Source organism: Macaca fascicularis, chromosome 1 (assembly GCF_037993035.2).
Source record: "Macaca fascicularis isolate 582-1 chromosome 1, T2T-MFA8v1.1".
Classification (NCBI taxonomy): domain Eukaryota; kingdom Metazoa; phylum Chordata; class Mammalia; order Primates; family Cercopithecidae; genus Macaca; species Macaca fascicularis.
In genome coordinates, this window is record NC_088375.1 from 67522228 (window position 1) to 67549664 (window position 27437).

The 27437-nt window shown below is 40.8% G+C and overlaps 1 protein-coding gene across 6 annotated transcripts in view; it reads left to right on the forward strand.

Annotated features, from left to right (window-relative positions):
* Positions 1–27437, forward strand: part of HSD11B1 (hydroxysteroid 11-beta dehydrogenase 1) — a 68757-nt gene that overhangs the window by 22911 nt on the left and 18409 nt on the right. For 5 of the 6 annotated variants that reach the window (XM_005540709.5, XM_074035379.1, XM_045396385.2 and 2 more), the window contains 4 exons: positions 6527–6640; positions 7421–7551; positions 8345–8456; positions 8580–8765. In XM_005540709.5, the coding sequence (XP_005540766.3) occupies positions 6527–6640; positions 7421–7551; positions 8345–8456; positions 8580–8765 (543 nt within the window). Of the gene's footprint in view, positions 1–6526; positions 6641–7420; positions 7552–8344; positions 8457–8579; positions 8766–23099; positions 23333–27437 lie in introns of those variants that run through there. The other variant, XM_045396400.2, reaches the window with a different exon arrangement.

Below are 27437 nucleotides of genomic sequence, written 5' to 3' on the forward strand. Positions count from 1 at the left end.
GACATCCCTGGAACCTTGACATGCCCACCTGGCTGGGGCTGTGGTGTCACCCTAGTGTGCTTCCTGAAAGTTGAGCTGACCAACCAAGAAAAAACACAAGATGGGCCAAAGCCCTGTGGTGGCCATGCTGAGGTCAGTCCTCTCAGCTGTGCGGGGCTCTTCCACTGCTCCCCATGCTGCCAGTGTTTCAACAAACCTTTCATTGAATAACTTTATTTAGTTATTACATGGCCCCCTCTCTCTTTTATGCTCAGGTGTAAATCCACAGGAGCTAGGCAAGAGGGAAAACCTGAAAAACTACAACTACAACATGCTTAGAACTGTCTACTTAGATCATGCCCTTAAAACATAAAAACAACAGAATTTTTTTTTAATTATAAAAAGAACTGTTTGCACCTCCATCTCCATGGGGGGCAGGGATCAGACCATGCTCGTGACCTCGTGAGGGTCTCTTCTTTCCTAGAAGGCCCTTGGCTCTCCAAGGCAAATAGATTCCAGGTATTCTACCCCCTCAGTCCCCTATCACAAGCTACATGTGCCAGGCAGGAACGGGAAAGCACACAGAGGGGAATTTACCTTATGCCTACTTCATTCTCCCAGATCCAAGATTCCATTAGGTAAAAAATAGAATAAATCTGTCCATTGAGATTGACATGAAAGATTGACAAATGAGAACTTCTCCCCTCGTTAGACATACACATGAGGGAGGAGAACAGGAGGAAGGGAAGGAGGAGGAAGTCTATTATTGGATAAAATCGCATGAAATGATAGTTCTTTCTATAGCGAGGAAAAGATCTTGGCAGCTATGAGTTCCTCAAATCAGACCTGAGGAACTGGGGTGAGAATGGGGTTGGGAGTGGCAAGAAAGGGAGAATTTTATGCATTATTGTATTAGCTTGTTTTCACACTGCTAATAAAGACATACCTGAAACTAGGAACAAAAAGAGGTTTAGCTGGATTACAGATCCACTTGACTGGGGAGGCCTCAGAATCATGGCAGTGAGTGAAAGGCACTTTTTACATGGCAGCAATAAGAGAAAAATGAGAAACAAACAAAAGCAGAAACCTCTGATAAACCCATCAGATCACAAGAACAGCAGGGGAAAGACCGGCCCCCATGATTCAATTACCTCCGCTGGATACCTCCCCCAACACATGGGAATTCTGGGAGATACAATTCAAGTTGAGATTTGGGTGAGGACACAGTCAAACCATATCATTCCGCCCCTGGCCCCTCCAAATCTCATGTCCTCACATTTCAAAACCAATCATGCCTTCCCAACAGTCCCCCAAAGTTTTAACTCATTTCAGCATTAACCCAAAAGCCCACAGTCCAAAAGTCTGATCTGAGACAAGGCAAGTCCCTTCTGCCTATCAGCCTGTAAAATCAAAATCAAGCTAGTTACTTCCTAGATACAATAGGGGTACTGGTGTTGGGTAAATACAGCCATTCCAAATGGCAGAAATTGGCCAGAACAAAGGGGTTACAGGGCCCATGCAAGTCTAAAATCCAAAGTGGTAGTCAAATTTTAAAGCTCCAAAATGATCTCCTTTGACTCCAGGTCACACTGATGCAAAAGGTGTGGTTTTGCAGGGTACAGCCTCCCTCCTGGCTGCTTTCATGGGCTGGTATTGAGTGCCTGCGGCTTTCCAGGCAGATGGCACAAACTGCCAGTGGATCTACCATTCTAGGGTCTGGAGGATGCTGGCCTTCTTCTCACAGCTCCACTAGGCAGTGCCCCAGTAGGGACACTGTCGGGTCTCCAACCCCACATTTCCCTTCCACATTGCCCTAGCAGAGGTTTTCCATAAGAGCCCTGCCCCTGCAGCAAACTTTTGCTTGGGAATCCTGGCATTTCCGTACTTTCTGAAACCTAGGGAGAGGTTCCCAAACCTCAATTCTTGATTTCTGTGCACCAGGTGGAAGGCTCAACACCATGTAGAAGCTTCCAAGACTTGGGGTTTCCACCCTCTGAAGTGAAAGCCTGAGCTCTAGGCTAGCTCCTTTCAGCCACTTTCAGCTCCTTTCAGGCTCCTTTCAGCTGGTATGCAGGGCACCAAGTCCCTAGCCTGCACATAGCACAGGGACCCTGGGCCCGGCCAATGAAACCACTTTTTCCTCCTGGGCCTCTGGTCCTGTGATAGGAGGGGCTGCTGTGAAGGTCTCTGACATGACCTGGAGACATTTTCCTCATGGTATTGGGGATTAATATTTGGCTCCTTGCTACGTATGCAAATTTCTGTGGCTGGCTTGAATTTCTCCTCAAACAATGTGTTTTTCTTTTTTATATCATCAGGCTGCCAATTTTCTGAACTTTTATGCTCTGTTTCCCTTTTAACATGGAATGCTTTTAACAGCACCCAAGTCACCTCTTGAATGCTTTGCTGCTTAGAAATTTCTTCTGCCAGATACCCTAAAAAACCTCTCTCAATTTCAAAGTTCCACAAATCTCTAGGGCAGGGGCATAATGTCACCAGTCTTGTTGCTAACACTTAATAACAGTTACCTTTGCTCCAGTTCCCAACAAGTTCCTCATCTCCATCTGAGATTACCTCAGTCTGGACCTTATTGTTGATATCACTATCAGCATTTTTGTCAAAGCCATTCAACAAGCCTCTAGGAGGTTCTAAACTTTCCCACATTTTTCTATCTTCTTCTGAGCCCTCCAAACTGTTCCAACCTCTGCCTGTTACCCAGTTCCAAAGTCACTTCCACATTTTCAGATATCTTTTCAGCAACAGCCCACACTACTGGTACCAATTTACTATATTAGTTCATTTTAACACTGCTGATAAAGACATACCTGAACCTGGGAACAAAGAGAGGTTTAATTGGACTTACAGTTCCACATGGCTGGGGAGGCCTCAGAATCATGGAAGGAGGTAAAAGGCACTTCTTACATGGCAGTGGCAAGAGAAAAATGAGGAAGAAGCAAAAGTGGAAACACCTGATAAAGCCATCAGCTCTTGTGAGACTTATTCACTATCACGAGAAAAGCACGGGAAAGACCAGCCCCCATGATTCAATTACCTCTCCCTGGGTCCCTCTCACAACATGTGGAAATTGTGGGAGATACAATTCAAGTTGAGATTTGGGTGGGGACACAGCCAAACCCTATCAATTCTCATTTAATGTTAAGATCCTCTCCTGTTTCAACGTTGCAGTGTTATTCTCCCAGGAAAGGCAGAACCTCTGAACACAGTGTTCACCTACTTTTTACTCAGGTTTGCCCAAAAAGATTCATTTTCAAAAGAGACCACTTGCTTAACAAAGCTACCAAACAGTCATGAAAAAGCACTACAGCTGCCCCCTTCTAAATGGCAGGTGTTTCTTTCATGATCTACGTTTTATGCCAAATGCAAGGAACTTCCCCTCTGGCTGCCCCTCCTCACATTTTTGCCATCTCCTATCAGTCTCCCCAGATCTGGCCCATCCTTCATAGTCCCATTCTTGTTCATTCAGCCCCTATGCACTTTTCACTCTGTTGCTTGTGCTTGATTCCATTTATTCCGGTGGGAATGATCAAATCAGAGAGAATTCCTGGCTGGGCTCTAATACTCACCTCCAGCAGTGAAAAGCCCATTCGGTGCAAGTGGGCTCCAGGTATCCGGTGAAAGCCTGCTCTGGAATGTGAATGGTCAGTGCATTACAAAGGAGGGCGCAAGGAGTGGAGTGAACAGTTCGCCCTTTTGCTATGGAACTTTAATGCAATCAGGGAATACTTGACTTGAAACAAATGCTAGCCGAAAACAGTTGTATTTCATTTTGTCTTTATTATTTTTTAAAACTTTGTTGAGAACCCCAGAAAGAAGATTTGGGGAATGGGATTGATCTGTTCTGACCAGAATGCTGAATCCCAGTGATTTCCCCAGATTAAACCAGGCTCCAGGAAGACAGCAATTTTCTTATTGCTGCAGCATCTCAAAAACACTGAAACAGCAAGTTTATTGAATGCCTATTTTGAAGCAAGGCTAGTGGGAAATGGAAAGAGACAAAGATGAAAAAGACATAATCCATGTCCTCCAGGAGTTTACAAGCTAATGAGAGAACCAGTCATGTAAATATGGACACAAAGTGGATTAGATGTTTATTATATAATATGGTTAAAGTGTAGTCCCCATGGGTCTCTGAGACCCTCTTGAAGGGTTGAAAGGTCAAAACTATTTTCATAATTACACTAAGACATTACCTTACTTTTCCAGAGGCTACGGGATGTATGCTAATGCCACTGCCCTGACTGCTAATAGAATGTATGCTTATGTATTCTTGAGTTTTAGAAAAAAATCCTCAGTCTTAATTTCTAATGCATCAACTGCAATAGCAATATCAATAGGTAAAACCTGCACAGGCAAAAGTTCTTTGAGGTCCTTGGAAATTTATTAAGAGTATACAAGGGTCCTGAGACCAAAAATTTGAGAACTGCTAAGATTTATGCATCAACTACCATTACACAGTGTGCTTGTTTCTCATTAATGCATTTTATATAGCAATTATTTTATCTAATCCCATGAAAATCACTTTATTGGATGCTTTTGACATATCCTTATTTTCTAGCATCGTAGCTATTAGGTCATCTAATTATTAATCTGTTTGTGTCTTTGGGTTTAAATGTGTCTTTTGAGGCCACACAATGTTGGACTTCATTTTTTAATGGAGCCAACAATCAGCAATTGTTAATGCATTTGCTTTGTTTTCTATTACTCTGCAGTTTATCTTACTCATTGTTATTTTTGCTTTCTTTAAATTTATGTTTTCTTAATGGACTTTAAAATTCATTATTTCTTTTTTATGTCAGACAATAAAGGTCCCTAGTCTGCCCATCTTTCTATCATGTCAGCATCATCATATTTCAAAATAACTTTTCATTGTTTCCTACAATTTTACTATTAATAGTATAGGTTTAAGAAAATAAACCTTATCTGGGTTCTGGCTGGTACTTCCTTTCCTCTAGGGATGAAAACGGAGTCTAGTCTGTAATATATCTTGCTATCATGCATATCTTTATAAAATTATACAAATGTATCTTACAGTTCTAAAGGCATGTAATCTAATTTTTACTTGAATTTTATCTTTTTTCTCTTTTTGTCCTTCATAGACCTCGAGCTCTGTCTAGCCCTCAACTGTTCTCAAATCTCCATTGTTTTCTACAAGTGACCCTCACAGCTGTGAGCCTTTGTTGACAAATTGTTTCATCTCCTCTGGGTCTTAAATTATTTTTTCTTACTCTAAAGTGAAAATTTGATGAGTGTTTCCAGATACTGCACTTGGAATCATAACTTAATTTCCCTTAACCTTGTGTAAATTCTGTCCCCCACTACTCCCAACTCCTATCCCTCCTCCAAAGCACTGATACTTATTATCACATTTAAATTTTTTCCCTGCTCTACTGATAACTTACAGAACGCAGAACGCAGGATTGCATTGTGATGGGGTAATTTCCATGATTTGATTGGTTGGTTTTGAGGTGAAAAACTTAACAATGATACAGCTTAAATTCTTTGAGGATTGTTCCTTCATGAATTCATGCTACGGACATACTGAGGTGGTTATTTTTATATTCCCTGATAATAAATTCTAAGTTGCTAGGGGTTTCTCACCACCCTCATCCTTTTACTGTTACTAGATCTATTTTTAGCTGGTGTGGGCGTCCCCAGCTAGTTTCACTTGCCTAATGCTAGTTCTTTTTTCTTCTATATCAGGTCGCCTCTTTCTAGCATCTTCTCCATGCTTCCTGTTCCTCTACAGAATTTACAAGACCCAGTTTAATAGTTTAGTGCCTTTTTTGTCACTCATTATTTCTTCTTTGTTCTCTGTTAAAGTAATAAGTGTACGATCCATTGCACTTGCCTTAGAGTCTTGAACCAGTCTTGGATTTCCCGCCATCTGGGTTCTGGCTGGTTTGCAATTTCTCCTTTGATGTTGTAATACTTTTTCATTGAACTTGAGTGTGGGGCTTATAGAGCTTGTTTGCTTTCATTATTTTTTCCCAAAATGTGCACATTTTTTTTCTTAAGCTTATTTTGCTGTTTTGTGCTGTTATTTTTAATTGCTTCCGACTGGGTGGGGGAGTAGGGGGACTGAAAGTGAGATTTAGCTTGAGTTTGGCTCTCTTTGCTATTACTCACATTTCCCCCCAGAAGCCCTACATGCACTCCTCCCTCTCTGTCTTTGACAAATCACTTTTGAAAGATCATTGATCCCTGGCGTAAATGGTGTTAAGAGTAAGATGGACTTGGGTAGGGATGCTCAGGAATCCAGTCCTGTACAGTCATGAGCTTGGCCATCTGGAAGTCTCCTCTTGCTCAATGAAATGGAGTAAACATTGTCCATTATGAAATCCACCACACAGGCTGCCAGGGACGAATGGGATCCCACCCAAAGCCAATCGCTGCTCTGACAGGGAAATTGGCTAGCACTGCCTGAGACTACTCCAGCCTCCCCCGTCCCTGATGTCACAATTCAGAGGCTGCTGCCTGCTTAGGAGGTTGTAGAAAGCTCTGTAGGTTCTCTCTGTGTGTCCTACAGGAGTCTTCAGGCCAGCTCCCTGTCGGATGGCTTTTATGAAAAAATATCTCCTCCCCATTCTGGGGCTCTTCATGGCCTACTACTACTATTCTGCATATGAGGAATTCAGACCAGGTAAGTACCCATGTGTCTCACTTTGGAGGAATAGGTTTTAAAAACACAGGGGTGCTTAGTGTTCCTGAGGACCAAGATGGTTCTTGATCCTCAAAGTTGGTGAAAATGAGGGAACCCTGAGGTAAAACAGTACTTTTGTGTCCTCCAGCTACAGGCTGTGGGCAGGGGGGAATGTGTAGGGAGGGTAATCGTGTAGCCAAAATCTTGCCAAATAGGCCATGCTTTATTTGGCACCCTTAATGGAAAGCAATTTCAAATATTCTACAAAAATGAGAGTAATACCCAAATTCACAACTCAGCCAGCTAATTGGGCTCTATGAAGAGACTGATAAGTGGGAGGCAAAGAAAAAAAAAATCTCTGGAGATGATGACTACATAGAAGTGAGGGAAAATCCCTGGAATTTCTATGAACACATGTGTTTTGATTCCTTGTTAAATATACTTTCAATTGAGCAAAATTGAAAGAGTCCAGAAATGTCTGGAACTCCAGCATTTTAGCTGAACCATGTATGACTTTTCTGGCCTCATCCTATGATCTCTTTCCATGGAGGTTTTTAGAAATGACAGTAGGGAGGCTGTCAGCCCAAACCTCCCACTTCAGAGCATGTTTATGAAAGACGTGGCCTGTTCCCACAGTGATTTACAGAGTTTGTGACAAACTGATCTGGGCTCATAACCTTTAAGTTACAAATTGAGATAAGCCTGCCTATATCCAGAGAGGGAGAAGGAATTTTGCTGCCAACTTGGGTATGGTCCTCACTTCCTTCTGGGGTTCCTCAGAGATGCTCCAAGGAAAGAAAGTGATTGTCACAGGGGCCAGCAAAGGGATTGGAAGAGAGATGGCTTATCATCTGGCGAAGATGGGAGCCCACGTGGTGGTAACAGCGAGGTCAAAAGAAACTCTGCAGAAGGTGAGGGTTCCATGCCTGCAGATACATGTACCCTCACATGCCCAGATATGTTCTTATATATGCTCACATATACACAGAAGCTAGCATATCGCAGATCTATATACAGATGCACATGCACACACACACACACACGCTTAATTTTGTACTCTCATATATAGATTCAAACACCAAAAAACCCACAGGAATATAAAAGTATGCATTTAAATATTCATTCGTGTGTGTGTGTGTGTGTGAGAGAGAGAGAGAGAGAGAGATTCTGCAACAGAGTCCTTGAGCTATATATGCTCACAGACATGCCTAGTCACACACATTTACACATTGAACCACAGATACATAGAGATGTTTTCAAAAACTGAAATCCCAGTACCTGCTCATGAATACGTATCCTCATACCCATGCAGACTCCCAGGCACATGCCCTCTCATAGACTCACAAACCCAAAGATGTACAAACATTCACAAACCTCGAGCTACCCACATAGTAACCAACATCTACACTCATATTGCCTTCAGAAATACCTATTCACAGAAGCCATGAGCATAAATCATGAACTTAAACCCCAGCACTGTGATGATTTATTCACTTAAACCCCACCATGTTCCAGAAAATATTTCAGAGAGAGGACGATGATCATGAGGGTTATATTCGGCAACACACACACACAAACATACTTACCATTTCTTACCTAAACAGGGCTGTGAGCAATCTCTCATTTAAGCCCCCCATTACTTCAGATACTATGCCCCAAAAGTCTGCAGCTAAGACTGATGCCATTTCTGCTTTGTCACTGCAGGTGGTTTCCCACTGCCTGGAACTTGGAGCAGCCTCAGCACACTACATTGCTGGCACCATGGAAGACATGACCTTCGCAGAGCAATTTGTTGCCCAAGCAGGAAAGCTCATGGGTAAGGCTGTTTCTCTTCCCTCCTCCTCTGAACTTTGCCCTTGGGGTCACCAAAGAGCTTTTGGGAGGAGAATGGGAAAGAAGTCAACCCCAGATGATTTCTTAATATAGCCATCTCTTGCAGGAGGACTAGACATGCTCATTCTCAACCACATCACCAACACTTCTTTGAATCTTTTTCATGATGATATTCACCATGTGCGCAAAAGCATGGAGGTCAACTTCCTCAGTTATGTGGTCCTGACTGTAGCTGCCTTGCCCATGCTGAAGCAGAGCAATGGAAGCATTGTTGTCGTCTCTTCTTTGGCTGGTGAGTGGGAAAGGGACCAATGTGGAAGGTAAAAGAAAAAAAAAATGCCAGGGATGATGCTAGCCTCTGAAGTAGACATAAATTTTTATCAGTTTCCGTGCAGAGAAGTAATAAAGGATTGGTCAAGGTAGGTGGGCTACAAAATTCTTTTAAGTAACGGAGAAAAAGCAGCAGCTCAGATTGCCCATTGGAAGCCTGAATTGTTTTCTACAAAGGAAGGTCAAAGGGACTTGAGGGGCTGCTGGAGGTACAGCCTGTTCTGGTCCTAAGGGAGAGGCCTAGTTACAATATTAACTTGAAGTTGAAATGTTCATAGTAATATTAAACAAAAGCTGATTAACAGCTTACTCATACGCATGAACAGGCAGATGTACTGATAAGAGACTTGCAGGGGGATGATTTGTGGACTCAATGAGAGGCACGTATCCCGAGTAAAGAAGACACTGTTACAAACTAGTGACACCATAAAAAAATGAGGGATTGGTCAAGGTAGATGGGCTACAGAATTCTTTTAAGTAACAGAGAAAAAGCAGTAGTTCAGAGTGCCCATTGGAAGCCTGAATTATTTTCTACAAAGCAAGGTTGAAGGGACTTAAGAGGCTGCTGGAGGTACAGCCTATCTTGTTCCTAAGTGAGAGACCTAGTCACAATGGATAAAAAGGACTTTGCTTCCTCCATAACCAAAAACCATAGGTTGGTGAAGTTATGTAATGTGAAGGTAGAACAGAGAAGTGAACTATTTCAACAACACACAGTTGTCTGATAAGTGGGCTAAGCTAAAGCTAAATAAAATGAACAACGAGAAAAAAAAAAATGAACAGACCTGCCTATACTGGGTGTATTCTCCAAAATCTGAACATGTTAACATGAAAAGATCAATTTAAACAACCAGCTGGGTAGGGAGGAAATGTGTCCAGGGAAATATTCATGAAAAGATCTCTGTGGGATCAAGAGAGGTCCCTGGTGTTCTGGATGGTGGTAGTATCAGAAGCCATCACCAGTAAAAAAACCAGTGAGTTCCCAGCTCGGGACATTTCTAGGCCCGTTTTTATCATAGATCCAGGAGACAAGTTCCGCACATCTTTGTTGATTAGTCAGTTAGAAGGAAAGTGCAAACACCAGGATCAAAATCTGCCATCTAAGTGTAGTTCCCGGCAAAATAAAAACAAATAACCTAGAGGACTCTGTAAACTATTAAGCACTTCACAAACATTCTTACTGAAACTAATAGCACCATCTGTGTTGTAAAGAGTTCTCCTTTCTGGCCCAGGGAGGGCCTGCATAGTGATTGGATAAAGGGGCAGTGTGTCTGTGCTACCCACCAAACAGAGTGATTGATATGCATCCCGGTGCTTCCCAGACAACACAGACTCCCCACCCCTCCCCAGACACAGATTTTCTCTGGGCTGGAAGAAAGGGAGAGCTTCCGGATGCATACTGAGTGGGAGGGTGCTGGGCACATCCCCAATCCATCCCAGGGCATTGGCCAAACTTCTCACATCAGTCATGATGTAGGTGGCTTTAATGATTTCAGTTGATTAAATAATACATTGACTCTAGGCAAAGGATGTATTTCACCTTTGAAGAATGTAACTTTCTAGAATGTACCCATGATCTAAATGTGCTCAGAAGGACTAAGAATTACTGTTGAGCCCAAGGACATGATGAAATTCCCATAATCTCTGTTTCCCTGTATCTCCTACACTTATTGAATGAAACTTGGTAATTTCCATGAACTATGGGAGGCGGGAAATCTAGCTGGATGAGTATCTTTGGTGTTTATTGTTTGTGTAGCCAAGATTCCAACTTTTTTGCCTTGAAACCTGTCTATCAACTTGCAAAGTACAGACACATTGCTGTCTTGCCACAACTGAAGAATATTCTCTGCTTTATGATGTATTATTTTAATCAGTCAGTAAACATGTTCATTAATCCTTCCTCTTTAAAATCTAAACTCTATAAATATGGGATGCTAAACATCAAGTTGATCTTAAGGTCAGCCAAACAGTACTGGGATGGAGTTTTAATCATTTCTTCTAGGGAATACATTAAGTTGTTTATTGAGTTTCAGTGATAAAGAATTGTTTTTATCCACAATGCATTTCTGGGTATTGCATTACATGGGAATGCTATACTTCTAATATGTTCCTTAAAGGCTTGGTTATCTCTGTAGCATTAACAGAGACAATATTGCTGCTTCTGGGAACCTCCTTGTAGTCCACATCTGTCCACTATTCACGACCTTTTCTTGGCAACCTATTGAGCAAGTTTCTTGTATGTGTAACATCCTGTTACATTGATTAGCCTCCTCTCCTTCCACCACTTGCTAGTTAGGATGTAAGTTCAGCTACTGTAACAAAGACCCGAATTTACAATGGCTTAAGCAAATCTAAATTTATTTATCTCACACAAAACACACTGGATAGGCATTCCAGGGTGGATAGGACAGATACAGTAGTTCTGTCCCATGAGGCTGTCCAGGAGGCCTTCTATCTCAGAACCACCAGTCCTAGAGTGCTTGTTTACAACTGCGTGTTCAAATGGCTCATTGGCATGTCTGAATTCTAACTCAAGAAAATGAAAAAATTAGGATACCACCTGGAAAGTGTACACTTTTCTTCTGCCACAGCTGGCTGCAATTGTTACCTTTATTCAAAGGGAACATGTGTCCAACTAAAAATCAGGAGTTCTATTTCTGTAAAATACACTGACATTGATAAACAACTAGCAATCTCTCCCACATCAGCCATGCTAAAAAACACATAAGACTAGAAAAAGAGTATACCCTCCAGGCCATCCCACATATGAACCACACACACACATACATACACACACACACACACATAAGACTCATTCCCTCCACATGCAAGGTCCATCACAAAAAACAAAGTCCTTCCATTAGGCAGTGCGTGCAGGGGACAGTGGGGTAGGAGAAAGAATGGAAAGAGAGTACCTATATAGTATTCATGAAACGAACTGAAGTAGAGATATTAATACCTCAATTTGACTAAAACATCACTGGAGTGGGCAGAGAACATTTGAAAACATCTGGAAAAAAAGTTTATCTGACATTAGTCAAAATAGGTCATCTTAGGTTCAACATTAGAAAAGTAAAGTTGGTTTCATTTTCGGGCTCCTGGGCTTGGTGAATCCCATCAATGTGGCATGTGTCATCAGTTGCACACATGGCAGCTAGAACTGAGCATCTAAGGCCATTTCTCCACCTGCTTTATGCCCCTGAGAGGAATCATGGACAAACCCTGTCTTCCTCTGCTCCTTTCTCCTCTCAAAATCTACTTAGCCCACTACCTCCTATGAAGTCTTTTTCAGAACTCACCAGAGCCATTTCAATGTTTCTTCTTGGTCTTTATCTACTATATTTTGGTAAGTTAACTTTAGAAATCTGACTTCCTCATCATTTCTCTTTTTTGGGTTTATTGGTAATTCAAATACAACTAATACTACTCATAACTACTAATAACACAAATGTTAAACATACTCGGCAAGCATATGTGTAGGGATAGTAATCCTTCTGGATCAAGGAAAATGCAAGGTATATTTTGAAGTGAATTTGGACATCATAAAAGACTCGGTTGCTTTAAATATTCAAAATGAAAATAGATCAAAAGGAATAAAAGAACCTTGTCAAAAACTTTTGAATGTTCAGACTTCTCTTGAGAAGCTCCATAAAGTGTCTCCAGTTAACTATTCACCTTTCTCCAAGTAAATCTTTTTAAAAACTCAGCATTCTCTCTATATAGATAGTTTTATTCAAATGTATTCCTTTTCTGTTTTACTCATTCGCAGCATTGTTTCGTACTGTTTTTTAATGTACGTGTGCAGTCTTTCAGGCACTTTGAGTTGACTAGCCAGGGGCAAACATTCATAAGACAGTGCTTTGTGGGAAAACTCAAACCAACAGATGAAGTCACTTGCTGGATCTTAACCTATTTGTCAGTGGAGGTCTGCCTGTGTGGTCTAAACCTGTTTCAAAAATTCAACATTATGAAGAGGGGAAAAAAAACAGGTTTTTCAACTACGCATATCAACTAACAGGACTTGGAAGACCTATAGCGATGTTTTGCATAGACAAGGATATACAGATGTTAATGTCATCCCCGCATTCAGTTCAGTTCTGGCATACCCACTCCTTCCTGAAAGGTGGGCCAGTGTCTCAATGTATGGCTATGCCTTGGGGTATTGGGGGAAGGGGGAACCCAAACTCTAGATTATGAACGGGCCTCAGAACTAGAGTGGAAAGGGGCAATTTATCCCTTGCCACAATTGTTCTCATTTTTCTAAGAAAAGATGCCTCTTTACCCTTAAATCCAATTACCTCAGAAATAATCTTCAGGAACCAGGATTTCTGAGGTGAGTGGAAGTGTTTATCCATGTGAACGTAAGCATTTACATGAGGGATGGGGAGCGGCGATGGCCACACAAGGTTGAACTGTGTGTTGGGGGATGGGTAGAAGTATGCAGAGGTGAGGTATGTGTGTATGTAGACGTGTCATCCATAGGGCCTATAAGAATGCCAAGAAGGAGATCGGAGATCAGAGTAAAATCAGCAACCTGGGCATAAAAATTCCAGAAAATTTGTTCTATAAAATGTAATCATTGTTGCCTAACTTTAAGAGATCGTGTTTGGGCAACACTGGGAGGATTGAGACAGAATCTGCTAGATTTTTCTAGGAATTCAATTCTGCATCTGCCCCCAAAAGAAAGGAGTGGGGGAGATTTGAAAGGGAGGAAGACTCTGATGAAGACAGTGACAATTTAGTGCAGGCTGAGAATAATACAATGCTACCCATAATCGCTGTTGCTTCGTGTTTTCTTCTGGAAAGGCTAGGTAGTCGAGGTTACTTATGTCTGCTAAACCACAGGTTTCATTCAAGTGCACTTGTGGATGGAAATAGCAAGGTTCTACATCATTTGTGTCTTTATGTCTCCTTACCAAGGAATCTGAGAAGGCTTACAACAGATACATTCTATCTGGAAAAACACAAATAGAAAACTAGGTCTTAAGGAAAGGAGAATATAAATGTGCCCAAATTAGACTTGGTATAAATCCTGTGCTTAAGCTTCAACATTGGCACTTGAATTTCTTAACAATAACAAAAAGAAAAGAAAAAGGACAGGATCAGTATACAGCCAGCACTCTGTATGCCTGGGTTCTACATCTGTGGATTCAACCAAATGTGGATCAAAATAAAATGGGGGTAATAAATTAACAGAGTTCTAATAAGTAAAACTTGAGTTTACCACATGCTGGGTACTATGTTGAATTCACAGAAATGATATAAGATGTAGGCACCGAATTAGGTATTATAAGTAATCTAGAGATGATTTAAAGTATACAGGAGGATGTGCATAGGTAATATGCAAATACTACACCATTTTATATATGAGGGACTTGAGTATCTATGAATTTTGGTATCCACAGAAGATCCTGAAACCAATCCCCCTTTGAATACTGAGGGATAACTGTACTCAGAGTAGGGAAAACGCATGATTCTTATATTCATTTAATTGTTTTTTATTTTTGTGTATTTTTTAAAGTCTAGGTCTTTATTTGTCATTTTGTCTAAGGTAATTTGGAAATATGTACCAGTAGCCTTAAGAATGTTTCCTTTGGCCAGGCCTAGTGGTTCATGCCCGTAATCCCAGCACTTTGGGAGGCTGAGGCGGACGGATCACGAGGTCAGCGTTCGAGACCAGTCTGGCCAAGATAGCGAAACCCCATGTCTTCTAAAAATACAAAAATTAGCTGGGCACGGTGCTGGGTGCCTGTAGTCCCAGCTACTTGTGAGGCTGAGGCAGGAGAATCACTTGACCTGGGAGGCGGAGGTTGCAGTGAGCTGAGATCGTACCACTGCACTCCAGCCCGGGGAAAACAGAGTGAAACTCCATCTCAAAAAAAAAAAGAATGTTTCCTTTATTTCACCGAGTCTAAGTGCAATAATATATCAAGGAAATAGCTATTAAATTAGTCACAGATTTAGATACAAAAACATTTGTTGTAGGATTTTTTAAATTGCAAAACATTGGAAGTAACCTAAATGTCTGGCAGTAGGAAAACAACTAGTTGTACTATATATAATTTATATGTGTATCTGTATCCATAGCTATATCTATATCTCTGGAAGGACATTTTCCAAAATACTAGCATGATTATATCTAAACTACAGAACAATGAATGATTTTTATTTTTAGCTTCATATTTTTCTTCATTTTCCAAATTTTCATTGTGTGTGTATGCATGCATGTGTAACTTTTATAATCATAGAAACATTTCAATAAGTTGTTGGGAGTGTTGTTTTTCCATTGCTTTGTGCCTCTTTTCATAACCTTTTATGAGAAATTCATTTCAGAAATTATTTGCTTCTTGCTCTGCTTCCTTCTTTTGAATATAATCATATACACTCTCAATATCTTCAATGGATTGGCTCCAGGACCTCCCACAGATACCAAAATCCATGGATGCTCAAGTCTCTCATATGAAATGGCATAGTATCTGCATATAACTTAGGCATATCCTCCTGTATACTTTAAATCCTCTCTAGATGACTTATAATACCTAATACAATGTAAATGCTATGTAAATAGCTGTTATATTGTATTATTTAAGGAATAATGACAAGATTTTAAAAGTGTGTACGTGTTCAATACAGACACAAAATTATTTCCTGAATATTTTCAACCCATGGTTGGTTAAATCCACAGACGCAAAACCCATGGATACAGAGGGCTGCCTGTATTGATTTCCATAAGTAGAAGTTTGCTTAAGTACTTCAAGAGGAATGGTTGGGGAGAGAGAGCATAACTTCATGTCTGAGAAGTTTATTCCATAAACAAACTTGAACAAGTGCTTCCCAAATATAGTCATTCATTCATTTATTCAAAAAATATGCATGAGGGTCAACTCTGAGTCAGGCACTATGCCGGATGCCAGGGCTATGGCAGGGAGCAAGAAGGCAAAGGCAAGATACCTGTTGTGCCCACATTCTAGTGTAAGCCAAGTTGTTACTGTATTGTTTATAGCTGTAAAAACAAACTAAAAAAAAACTAGAAACAACCTAAGTAGCAACAAACATAAAACAAACACTCTAAGGGATAAAAATCATGTTACAGATCTATTGGAAGGCTTTTTATTTCTTGGTATACAAAATAATAGTATGTTTTACAACTGCTTGCCTCTGAAAGCTGTTGAAATACAGCATTTTACCCACAGTGACTAGGCTGTGCTCTCCTTAAAGGCAGACACATTGTTCATTCATCTCTGATTCCCTGGAGCTAACAAATTTGGCAAATAATCAACACATTCTTCTTGAATGAACAAATGCTAAAATGGCTTGCTAGTACCTGGATTTCTGACTTCATGTCTTTCCTTAAACTGTGTTGGAGACTCACAGTCATATTTTCCCTCCATATTTCCTTTCTGTTTCTAGGCCTTCGTGTCAGGGCTTCTTAATAAGGATACTATTGGCCTTTGGTGAGGGACAATTCTTCATTGTGTGGGACTATCTGATGCATTGTCGAGCATTTTTTAGCATCCTTGGCTCTGAATAATTCAATCTAAAAGCCACTCATAGAGACCAAGCAAGATAGGCATCTTCACGGGGGAGGAAGGTGGCAGCACAGATTGACAAACTTGAGTAGGATGGGACAGGTTTGTGTCACGGAGCAGATTTGGGACATCAGAGACTGAGTGAGATGAGGATGGCATCCTCACGTGGGGCAGCAGTGGTGGCCTAGTGTGAAGTTTCAGAGCCCAACTGGGCCAAGGAGGGCATTCATGTGGCATCTGGCACAGGGTATCAGAACTAAGGGGGGTGATGATGGCATCTGCAAGGGGGCCTGCCATGGGCAGCCCAACATAGGGTGAAAAAGGCATTCACCAGGCATTCATGTAGTCTGGCACTGGGGTGTCAGAACCCAGGTGGGATAAAGAAGCCAAATGAAGAATGATCACATACAGGGGCATTAATCACATAAGTAATACATATTGCAGATCTTGGAAGTCCCAGGTTCTCACTGTCAATGTTACAATATGAAAGGGAAGAAAATGAGAATGAATCCTCTAGTGTTGGATTGCAATTGGAAGTGTGGGTATGAATTAATAGTTGTTTAATATACATGGACAGATATATAAATATAGATGTGTGTCTATATATACATGCATGTATTCGCTCACTCTGTCCACTGACAGGACCTGGGAGCACACTTGGTGCCCAGATCTTGTTTTCTAAATATCATTCTCCACTAAAAAAAAAAGAAAAAAGAAAAAACCACCGAGACTTCTTAGAGAAATGATTGATTCCAGGGCAGTGGCAAGAAAGGTACAAGATAAGCCTGAAAATCTTGTTCTGCCAGTAAGTACAGAACTGCTCAAAGGATAATAGGCACACATTACTAGGACACAGAAGCTAACTTTAAAGGGATCCCATTAGCCAAACCTAGAACCATTTGGGGCATCAAAATAAATAATAGTAACAGATTATCACCCACTGCAAAAACAGGAAATAAATCCATAAAGTCATAAATAAATGCACGAATAAATAAATCAAGAGAGGGGAAGGATTTTTCATGAATAAATAAATCAAGAGAGGGGAAGGATTTTTCATGAAAGCCAACTAATAAGAAATGATGAACTTAGAAAATCACCATTTGGTAACCATAATTGTAATAATTCAGCCAGGAAGCAACAAAAGATGCTAAAACTAGTGGGTGAAAGTTAAACAAGGAAGAGGATATTTACATAGTCTCAAAGTACTACCCCCTGTGCAACAACAACCAAAAACACCACAAACGACGTGATTCAAAAATGGGCAAAGGATATATGACAGACCCACAGCTAACATCATGCTGAATGGGGAAAACTGGAAACCTTTCCTCTAATAATTGGAACTAAACAAGGATGCCCACTTTCACCACTCTTATTCAACACAGTACGGGAAGTCCTAGCCAGGGCAATCAGGCAAGAGAAAGAAATAAAAGACATCCAAACTGGAAAACAGGAAGTCAAATTTTCACTCATTCACGTGACATGATTTTATAATCAGAAAAGCCTAAACACTACACAAAAAAACTCTTATAACTGATAAACAAGTTCAATAAAGTTGCAGTATACAAAATCAACATACAAAAATCAACAGTGTCCCCATATGCTAACAGCGATCAATCTGGAAAAAAAAAAAAAAGTCAAGAAAGCAATCCCATTTACAATAGCTACAGAAAAAAAAAAAAAAAAAAAAAAAAAACTAGGAATAAATTTAATCAAGGAGGTGAAAGACCTCTACAGGAAAAACTATAAAACACCCATTAAAGAAATGGAAGAGGACACAAACAAATGGAAATATATGCCATGCTCACGGATTAGAATAAATTAATGTTGTTAAAATGACCATAATACCAAGAGCAATCTATAGATTCAGTACAATTCCTATCAAAATACCAATGACATTTTTCACAGAAATAGAAAAAAAAAAAAAAGCCAAAATTTGTAGGGATCCAAATAGCCAAAGCAATCCTAAGCAAAACTGCAAGTAATACATTACCTGATTTGAAAATATATTAAAGGCTATAGTAACCAAAACAGCATGGTATTGGTATGAAAATAGACAGAACAATGGACAAGAATAGAGAGCCCAGAAATAAACACATGTATTTGCAGCCAAGTGATTTTCAACAAAGGCACCAAGAACATGCACTGGGGAAAGGACAGTCTCTTCAATAAATGGTGCTGGAAAAACTAAACATTCATATGCAGAAGAATGAAATTAGATCTCTATCTCTCACCATATACAAAAATTAATGCATGACAGATTAAAGACTTAAACGTAAGACCTGAAACTATGAACCAGAAGAAAATGTAGGAAGAACACTCCATGACATTGGTCTAGGCAAATATTTTATGACTAAGGCCCCAAGAGCACAGGCAACAAAAACAAAAATAGACAAAGAGGACTATATTAAACTAAAAACCTTCAGCATAGCAAAGGAAACAATCAACAAAGTGAAAAGACAACCTGGTTGATGGAAGAAAATATTTGCAAAATATCCATCTGACAAGGACTAATATCCAGAATATACAAGGTACCCAAATAACTCAATAGGAAAAAAAACTATGTGTTTTTAAAATGGGCAAAAGACCTGAACAGACATTTCTCAAAAAAAGACATACAACGTATAAATGGTTAACAAGTATATGAAAAATGCTCAACATCACTAATCATCAAGAAATTCGGCCGGGCGCGGTGGCTCAAGCCTGTAATCCCAGCACTTTGGGAGGCCGAGACGGGTGGATCACGAGGTCAGGAGATCGAGACCATCCTGGTGAACACAGTGAAACCCCGTCTCTACTAAAACTACAAAAAACTAGCCGGGCGAGGTGGCGGGCGCCTGTAGTCCCAGCTACTTGGGAGGCTGAGGCAGGAGAATGGCGTGAACCCGGAAGGCGGAGCTTGCAGTGAGCTGAGATCAGGCCACTGCACTCCAGCCTGGGCGACAGAGCGAGACTCCGTCTCAAAAAAAAAAAAAAAAAAAAAGAAATTCAAATTAAAACTACAATGAGATATCATCTTATCAAATTGCTATTATCAGAAAGACAAAACATAACAGATACTAGTGTGAATGCAGAGAAAAGGGAACTCTTATATACTGTTGGTGGGAATGTAAATTATTGCAGTCACTATAGACAACAGGTTGGAGATTTCTCAAAAAAACTAAAAATAGAACTATCATATGATACAGCAATCCTATTATTGGGTATTTATCCAAGAGACAGCAAATTGGCCAGGTGAAATGGATCATGCCTCTAATCCCAGCACTTTGGGAGGCCGGGGTGGACGGATCACTTGAGGTCAGGAGTTAAAGACCAGCCTGGCCAACATGGTGAAACCCCGCCTCTACTAAAAATACAAAAATTAGCCGGGTGTGGTGGCCTATGCCTGTAATCCAGCTACTTGGGATTATAGCTACTTGGGAGGCTGAGACAGGAGGCAGAGGTTGCAGTGAGCCAAGATCGTGCCGCTGCACTTCAGCCTGGGCAAGAGGTTAGACTCCATCTCAAAAAAAAAGAAAAAAGAAAAAAGAAAGAAAATCAATATATCAAAGAGATATATGCAACTCCATTCATTTGCAGTAATGTGGATGGAACTGAAAGTCATTATGCTAAATGAAATAAGTCAGACACAGAAAGACAAACACTGCATGAACTCACTCATATAAGGGAACTAAAAAGGTTTATCTCATGAAGGTAGAGAGTAGAATGATAGTTAACAGAGACTGAGAAGGATGTCAGCATGTGGGCAGGAGGGTGAAGAGGGGTTGGTTACTGATTACAAACATGCAGTTAGAAGGAATAATTTCTATTGTTCAATAGTAGAGTGACTATAGTTAGTAACTATGTATTGTACATTTCAAAATAAGTAAGGACTTGAAATGTTCTCAACACAAAAATAATAAATACTTGTGATGATGGATATCTTAAATACCCTTACTTGATCATTACATATTCTATGGATGTAACAATATCACAGGTACCCCATAACTATATACAAATATTATGTATCAACTTAAATTTTTTAAAAAATTTAATGGGCAAAGGACTTGAATAAACATCTTACCAAAGGCAAACAAGTGGCCAGTAAGCACATGAAGAGATGCTAAACATCATTAATCATTAGGGAAATGCAAATTGAAACAACAATGAGATACCACCTCACAGCACTAGGATGGCTACTATCCCCCACACCCCTCAAAAAAAAAAAAAACAGAAATAGCAAGTATTGGTGAGAATGTGGGGAAATTGGAATGCTGTGTACTGTTGATGGGAATGTAAAATAGTACAGTCACTATGAAAAACAGTATGGCAGTACCTCAGAAAATTTAAAATAGAATTATCATGTGATCCAGCAATTCTAGTTCTGGGCATATACATAGAAGAACTGAAAGCAGGAGGCCGGGTGCGGTGGCTCATGCCTGTAATCCCAGCACTTCGGGAGGCCAAGGCAGGTGGATCACCTGAGGTCAGGAGTTCAAGACCAGCGTGGCTAATATGGTGAAACCCTGTCCCTACTAAAAATACAAAAATTAGCTGGGCATGGTGGCAGGCGTCTGTAATCCCAGCTTCTCAGGAGGCTGAGGCGGAGAATCGCTTGAACCTGGGAGGCGGAGGTTGCAGTGAGCCGAGATTGCGCCACTGCACTCCAGGCTGGGTGACACAGTGAGACTCCATCTCAAAAAAAGAAAAGAAAAGAGAAAAGAAAAGAAAGGAAAAGGAAAGGGAAAGGAAAGGAAAGGAAAGGAAAGAAAAGAAAAAAAAGAAAAGAAAAGAAAAGAAAAGAAAAGAAAAGAAAGGAAAGGAAAAGAAAAGAAAAGAAAGCAGGGTCTCAAAGAGATACTTGTACATCCATGTTCACACGAACAGTATTCATAATAGCGAAAACACTGTATGTTTCACTATTAGCAACCCAAGTGTCTATTGGCAGATGAATGGATAAGCAAAATGTAGTATGTATATACAATGAAATATTATTCAATCTTTAAAAGAAAAGAAATTCTGACACATGCTACAACATGGCAGGACCTTGAGGACATCACGCAAAGGGAAATAAGCCAGCCACAGAAAGAGAACGAACCCTCTGGTGTTGGTTTGCAATTGGAGGAAACTGTATGATTCCACTTACATGAAGTTCTTAGGATGGTGAAAGTTATACAAAGTCAAAAGTAGAAGGGTGGTTGCCAGGGGCTGGGGAAGGAGAGAATGCGGAGTTATTGTTTAATGGGTATAGTTAGTTTTGCTACATGAAAAGAGTTCTGGAGATGGATGGCGGTGATGGTTGCATAATAATATGAATGTACTGAATGCCCTTGAACTGTCTGCTTAAAACTGGTTAAGATAGGCCCCGGTGTGTGATGTTCCCCTCCCAGTGTCCATGTATTCTCATTGTTCAACTGCCACTTATGAGTGAGAACATGCAGTGTTTGGTTTTCTGTCCTCGTGATCGTTTGCTGAGAATGATGATTTCCAGCTTCATCCATGTCCCTGCAAAGGACATGAACTCATCCTTTTTTATGGCTGCATAGTATTCCATGTTGTATATGTGCCACATTTTCTTAATCCAGTCTATCATTGATGGACATTTGAGTTGGTTCCAAGTCTTTGCTATTGTGAATAGTGCCGCAATAAACATACGTGTGCATGTGTCTTTATAGTAGCATGATTTATAATCCTTATAAAGGATTGCTGGGTCAAATGGTATTTCTAGTTCTAGATTGGCTGGGGGAGGGATAGCATTAGGAAAAATCCCTAATGTAAATGACTAGTTGATGGGTGCAGCAAACCAACATGGTTCATGTATACCTATGTAACAAACCTGCACGTCGTGCACATGTACCCCAGAACTTAAAGTATAATTTTTAAAAAATGGTTAAGATAGGTTTTTTTTAAAGTACCACCGGAAAACAAAAACAAAAACAAAAACGAAAAAAAACTTACTGATTACGAGGGGGAAAAGAGTAATTTTACAGAAGAGAAACCTGATAGACGGCACCTGAATCAAATGATCGTGGTTAAATAACATCACCAGTAATGGAATAAATTGAAAACATGTATCACTTGATGGGGTGCAATGTGAAGAACACAAGTTACTTCTGTGAACCTGCCAAAATGCATAACCTGAATCAAATCATGAGGAAACACCAGACAAATCCAAACTGAGGGACATTCATCAATAGTGCGCTAGTAAATGTTTAACAACAAGCTACCCAGAAAGGAAAAATCAAAAGCCCTGATTTGTAGCCTTTCCATGGAATCAACACTCCCATGATGACCATATCCACATGACATTCTCTTGCTTGCAAAATTTATAAACATTTAACCACCAGCTCTCACAATCTAGTATGAGCCAGCTTCAGCATATCAGCTTGTACAAAATAACTGGCTGTACTCTCCAACAGTGCCAAGGTCATGAAAATAAAGGAAAGACTGCAGAATCGTTGCAGAGCAAAGGCAACTGAAGAGTCATGACAACTAAATACCAACACACGATCCTCGATTGGATCCTTTTGCTATAAAGGGTATTATTGGGACACATGACAAAATTTGAACAGGGTCTGTGGATTAGATAACATGGATACATCAGTGTTACTGTACTGGGTTGAACAGTGGCCCCCAAAAAGATATATCTACATCCTACCTGCCTGAACCTGTGAATGCAACCTTATTTGGACAAAGGGTCCTTGCAGATGTAATTAAGTTAAGGATCTTGTGATGAGATCATCCTGGATTAGCCAAGTGGGCTCTTAATCCACTGCCAAATGTCCTTATAGAGTCAGAGGAAGAGAAGACACAGACAGAGAGAAGAAAAGGCCATGTAAAGATGGAAAGTAGAGATTGTGACATAGCCACAAGGAACGCCGGCGGCCACCAGAAGCTGGAAAAGGCAAGGAAGCACTCTCTCTTAGAGCCTTTGGGGGGAATGCAGCCCTGCCAACACATTGATTTCAGACTTCTTGACTCCAGCACTGTGAGAGAATAAATTTCTGTTGTCTTAAGCCACCCAGTTTGTGGTAATTTGTTATGACAGCCCTAGGAAACTAATAAATTCCCTCATTTTGATGACTGTATTGTGATTATGTAGGACAGTGTCCTTCTGTGTAAGAAATGAACACTAAGTATTTGGGGGAGATGGGACATGAGGTCAGCAATGACCTCAATTACAGCTATTACCCTCAAATGGCTCAGCAGAAAAAAAAAAAATAGGTTGTGTGTACTATTCTTGCAACTTTTCCTTAAGTTTAAAATTATTTCAAGAGAAAAAATAATAATAATAATAATAATTCCCCATCCTGGGAGTCTAGTGACTTGGAGGAAGTATGAGAGTGAATTTTGTGGGGCTTTTTCTGGGTTCTTCGGAGATCCCCTGCAGGAGACACCACCGCTGCTGCCCATTCTCCCTGCAGTTCCCTTTGTGTGAGCAATGCCTTCTCTAGCTCATTACTTTCAGTTCAGCTTTCTCCTCAGCTCCTAGGCTTCAATCGGCCCAGCCCACTTGGCCCAGTCTACCCCACCATCCCTGGGCAGGTGACCCCAAGCGAGCCCCCATCCACAGGATCCACACTGGGCCTCTGGGAAGTCAATTCTTGGACTACATGGTTGATCCCACAGTGCACTCAGCTTTGTTCTCAAGCAAGGGCAGTTCCAGCCCTCCCTGTTGCCTTTAGACTTTAGATGTGAGTCAAATTCCAGTCCCTGAACTCCAGGGGACATATTAAAAGTTCTCCAAATAATGCTGTTGAGGGCCCTCTCATGTGGCTTAAGGGGAGAGGGATGAAACTGCCCTGAGCATCGGTGGATATAGGCACAAGACACTGAGAACTCTCTCTTATCCAAGGGTGATTTAGGCTAGGCACGGGTGATTAGGCAATGCAGGCAGAACTGGTTTGGGCCCACCCTTCAACCGTGGATGTTCTTCAAATCTATTCTTTTATTCTTGCCTTAGAAGATGTGCTGATACTCTGAGACTTTAGGAAGAACTCCATTTTACATCCTGTCAACAGGCCCCATACCTGCATAGAAATATTCTTGCCAAAGTCACCTTGTGAAATTTAGTAACAAGTTTTATCTTATTTATCTCTGCTACATTTTGTGCTGTTTCAACACCATATGCTCTTTCCTAGTGATCAGCCAAAACATTGCCCTGGGTTTTCTCTGGCCACCTTAACTGTCCCCTCTCAGTCTCTTAGGTTTCTTGGCAACTCTCCAACCTTAATTGTTGGTTTCCTCAGGATTCTTCTATCCTAAACCCTCTTCTCTTTTCACTCAACACACTTTCCCTGGATACATCCATTCACTGCATTGCTTCAATTATCACTGGATTGTGGGATGTCTCAATACTTATGATGACACCTCAGGTCTTCTGGGGTATGGAGAAGATAGGTGGATTTATCTTGAGAGCCCAACTCAATCCAAACAACTAAAGAGTTTAGACCATGAGGGTCTCAACTGAGCAAGGATTTTTAGGAAGAGCTGGGAAAAATGGGGGGCAGGATCCAGGATGACTCTCTGGCCTTGAAGCCATTTAGGCCTGATGCACCTCAAATTTGCGCTCCTTCATTTGCCTGGGGTTGCCCTAAAAGTGTGAAGGCAGGCAGGAGTGAAGTTTTTCAATCCTTGTGCACTCCCTTCTGAGCAATCAATTAAAGCAGTCTAAAATCCACCTTTGAATTGGTAATCATTTCAAAATATCAGCAAGACTGTTAGGGATGGAGGGTAGAGAGAGGATGAGCGAAAGCACGTAGGCCTCCTTTTGACCTCTTCTACTCAGCTAACAAGGCTCAGTACGTGGTTTCTTTGCCAGCTCTGGCTCTTACTGTTTCTACAGTGGCTGAGTCCCAGCATTTCTGGGACAGAGCTAATTACAAACATTCTGTCCCACTTATCATCATATCTGCCTTCATCCTCCTAAGACTCTGTGTCCCATATTTTGCTTCAGAAAATATAGTCACCATAGCTCTGTTTCTTAGTGTTCTAAAACTTCCCAGAAAGCTAGCTGCCATCTTTCTCTTCTGCTGTGATGGCCCCACCCTCCCACATAAGCCAAAACTTAACCTTGGGTAGAAACGCTCAGGCTTCCGACCCCCTCAATTCCATGACTGCTTCATGCATATTAGAACAGTGCATTTATTTACTTATTAATTTTATTTAATTGAGCACATACACTAGCACATCTTTTTTTAAAAAACTGGCAGTCCAACAAGTGGATCTCACAGGGTACAATCAGAAAACAAGTTGATTCTTTCCTCCCACTGCCTGTTCAAACCTGTTCTGTGGGCAGGTCCTCCCTGAGCCTGGACATGAGCTAGGGCAGATGATAATACTTTTCTGGTTACTCCAGGTTAGTAAAAAATCCTATGGCTGCCTCCAGTCCCCAGAATAGTCTCATTTCTGAATAGGTAAAATGTCTAGTCATGTGCAATTTAACTTTAACCAAAGCTTCTCCCCTTGCTAAGCTGGAACCTGCTGTTGGTAGGAAATGTGTTTGTTCTTTCCCCTCTTTCCTCACCTCCTCCCCACTCCTTGACCCCCTCTAGCCTGTCTTGGGTTAAAGGAAAAGGGAGAATGCAGGGAAGAGGATAAGGAGTAGGAAAGGTCTTATTTGGCTGGCACCCAGCTAACACATTGGTCTTCTCTTGACATTCAGAACTCATGCTCTCTGACCCCTTGGTGGATGTTCAAATCTGACTCTTGCATTGCATGCTTTTGTGGATTCTTTGGAGGCCCTTTCTGGAATACTAGTAATTCTTCTTGTGGTTTGGGCAGCAGTTGCTTATGTTATTTCCTTTGGGCCCTGAGATTACAGTGGGAATATAAGAGAATACACTCACCACTTCAGGCTGTCCTTTTGGGCAGAATTGGAAATGGCTCCAGAAGAGAAGGGATAGGTCCTGGGACAAGGCCCACAGGCTGGTGAGCAGAGTGTGGGCTGGATTTCAGGTCCACCTACAAGGGAGAGTTTCCATAGGTGTGACACAATTTGGGCTATGCAATGGCTTTGCCCATAGCCATGGCCTCTCAGATTGAGTCAGACCCCAGTCCCCCTTGTTGCTCATCAAACTCTTTGGGACAAGCTCTCTGAGGTCTCTTTGAAGTCACTCTCACAAAGATTGACGTGAGGAAAATCCCCCATGCCTTCTTTTTAGAAGATCAATGAGACATTGCTAATTTCTTCTCCCTAACTCCCATCCTCTCTGGCCTCCCAGTGTCAGCCCCTTTATTTCCTTGGGATGTTTGTTTGTGTTTCCATGTTCCCTGTTAGTGCACAGGTGGTCTGGAACCTCCCTTCAGAACGTGGAAGCCTTTGCCAATTACTGTGATGTTCTCAGCCTTTGAACCTCAGCTGAAACTAAAGCAGAAAAAGTCAAATTTTAACATCCTGTTACATGTTGTTTACTCCACTTTGACCAGGCCTTTTGACTCATGGAACCTTTTTTAAAAAATAAAAATCTAGATTTTTAGAGAGATTTTGCCCTTTTCAGCTTTCTGAAACTTCTAAATATAGTTTACATAGAGCAGAACGTAGGGATTTCCTCACACAAGCTAATTCGCACTATGTGGAAAAAATGTTTAAGAACAGACTTGTGAATAGAAATAGACTTTAATTAAATGCGCCAAGGTTGTTTGGTACTAGAACCTGGAAGATTTTTCTCTCTTCTCTTCATTTTTTTTCTGCCTTTTTTTTAAAAAAATATATATTCCAGATTTCCTTTAGTGAGCCTAGACTGGTTCGCAATCGTTATCTGCAATTCCAAAATCCAAAAAGGCTATGGGAAAACAAATGGAAACAATAATAAAACTCCAAAAACTAAGGATTTTCTTTGCATAATTAAATCTGCCTAATGAATTTAACCTGAACTGAAGTGAGGCTACGTAAATCCTTCCTTTATCTCAGTATTAACTTTCCGATGTTTTAGTGCAGAAATAATAACATGTTCTCATACAGGTTGCCTCCTCCAACCCTACTGGAGATGCAATGTAATATCTATTATATGCCCATACCACCATCTAAAATCCAAAAATAAATTTAATTTCCATAATACATCTGACTCTAAGAGTTTTGGGTAAGTGTTCATAAGTCTGTACTATTGTAAAAGAATAAATACAATAAA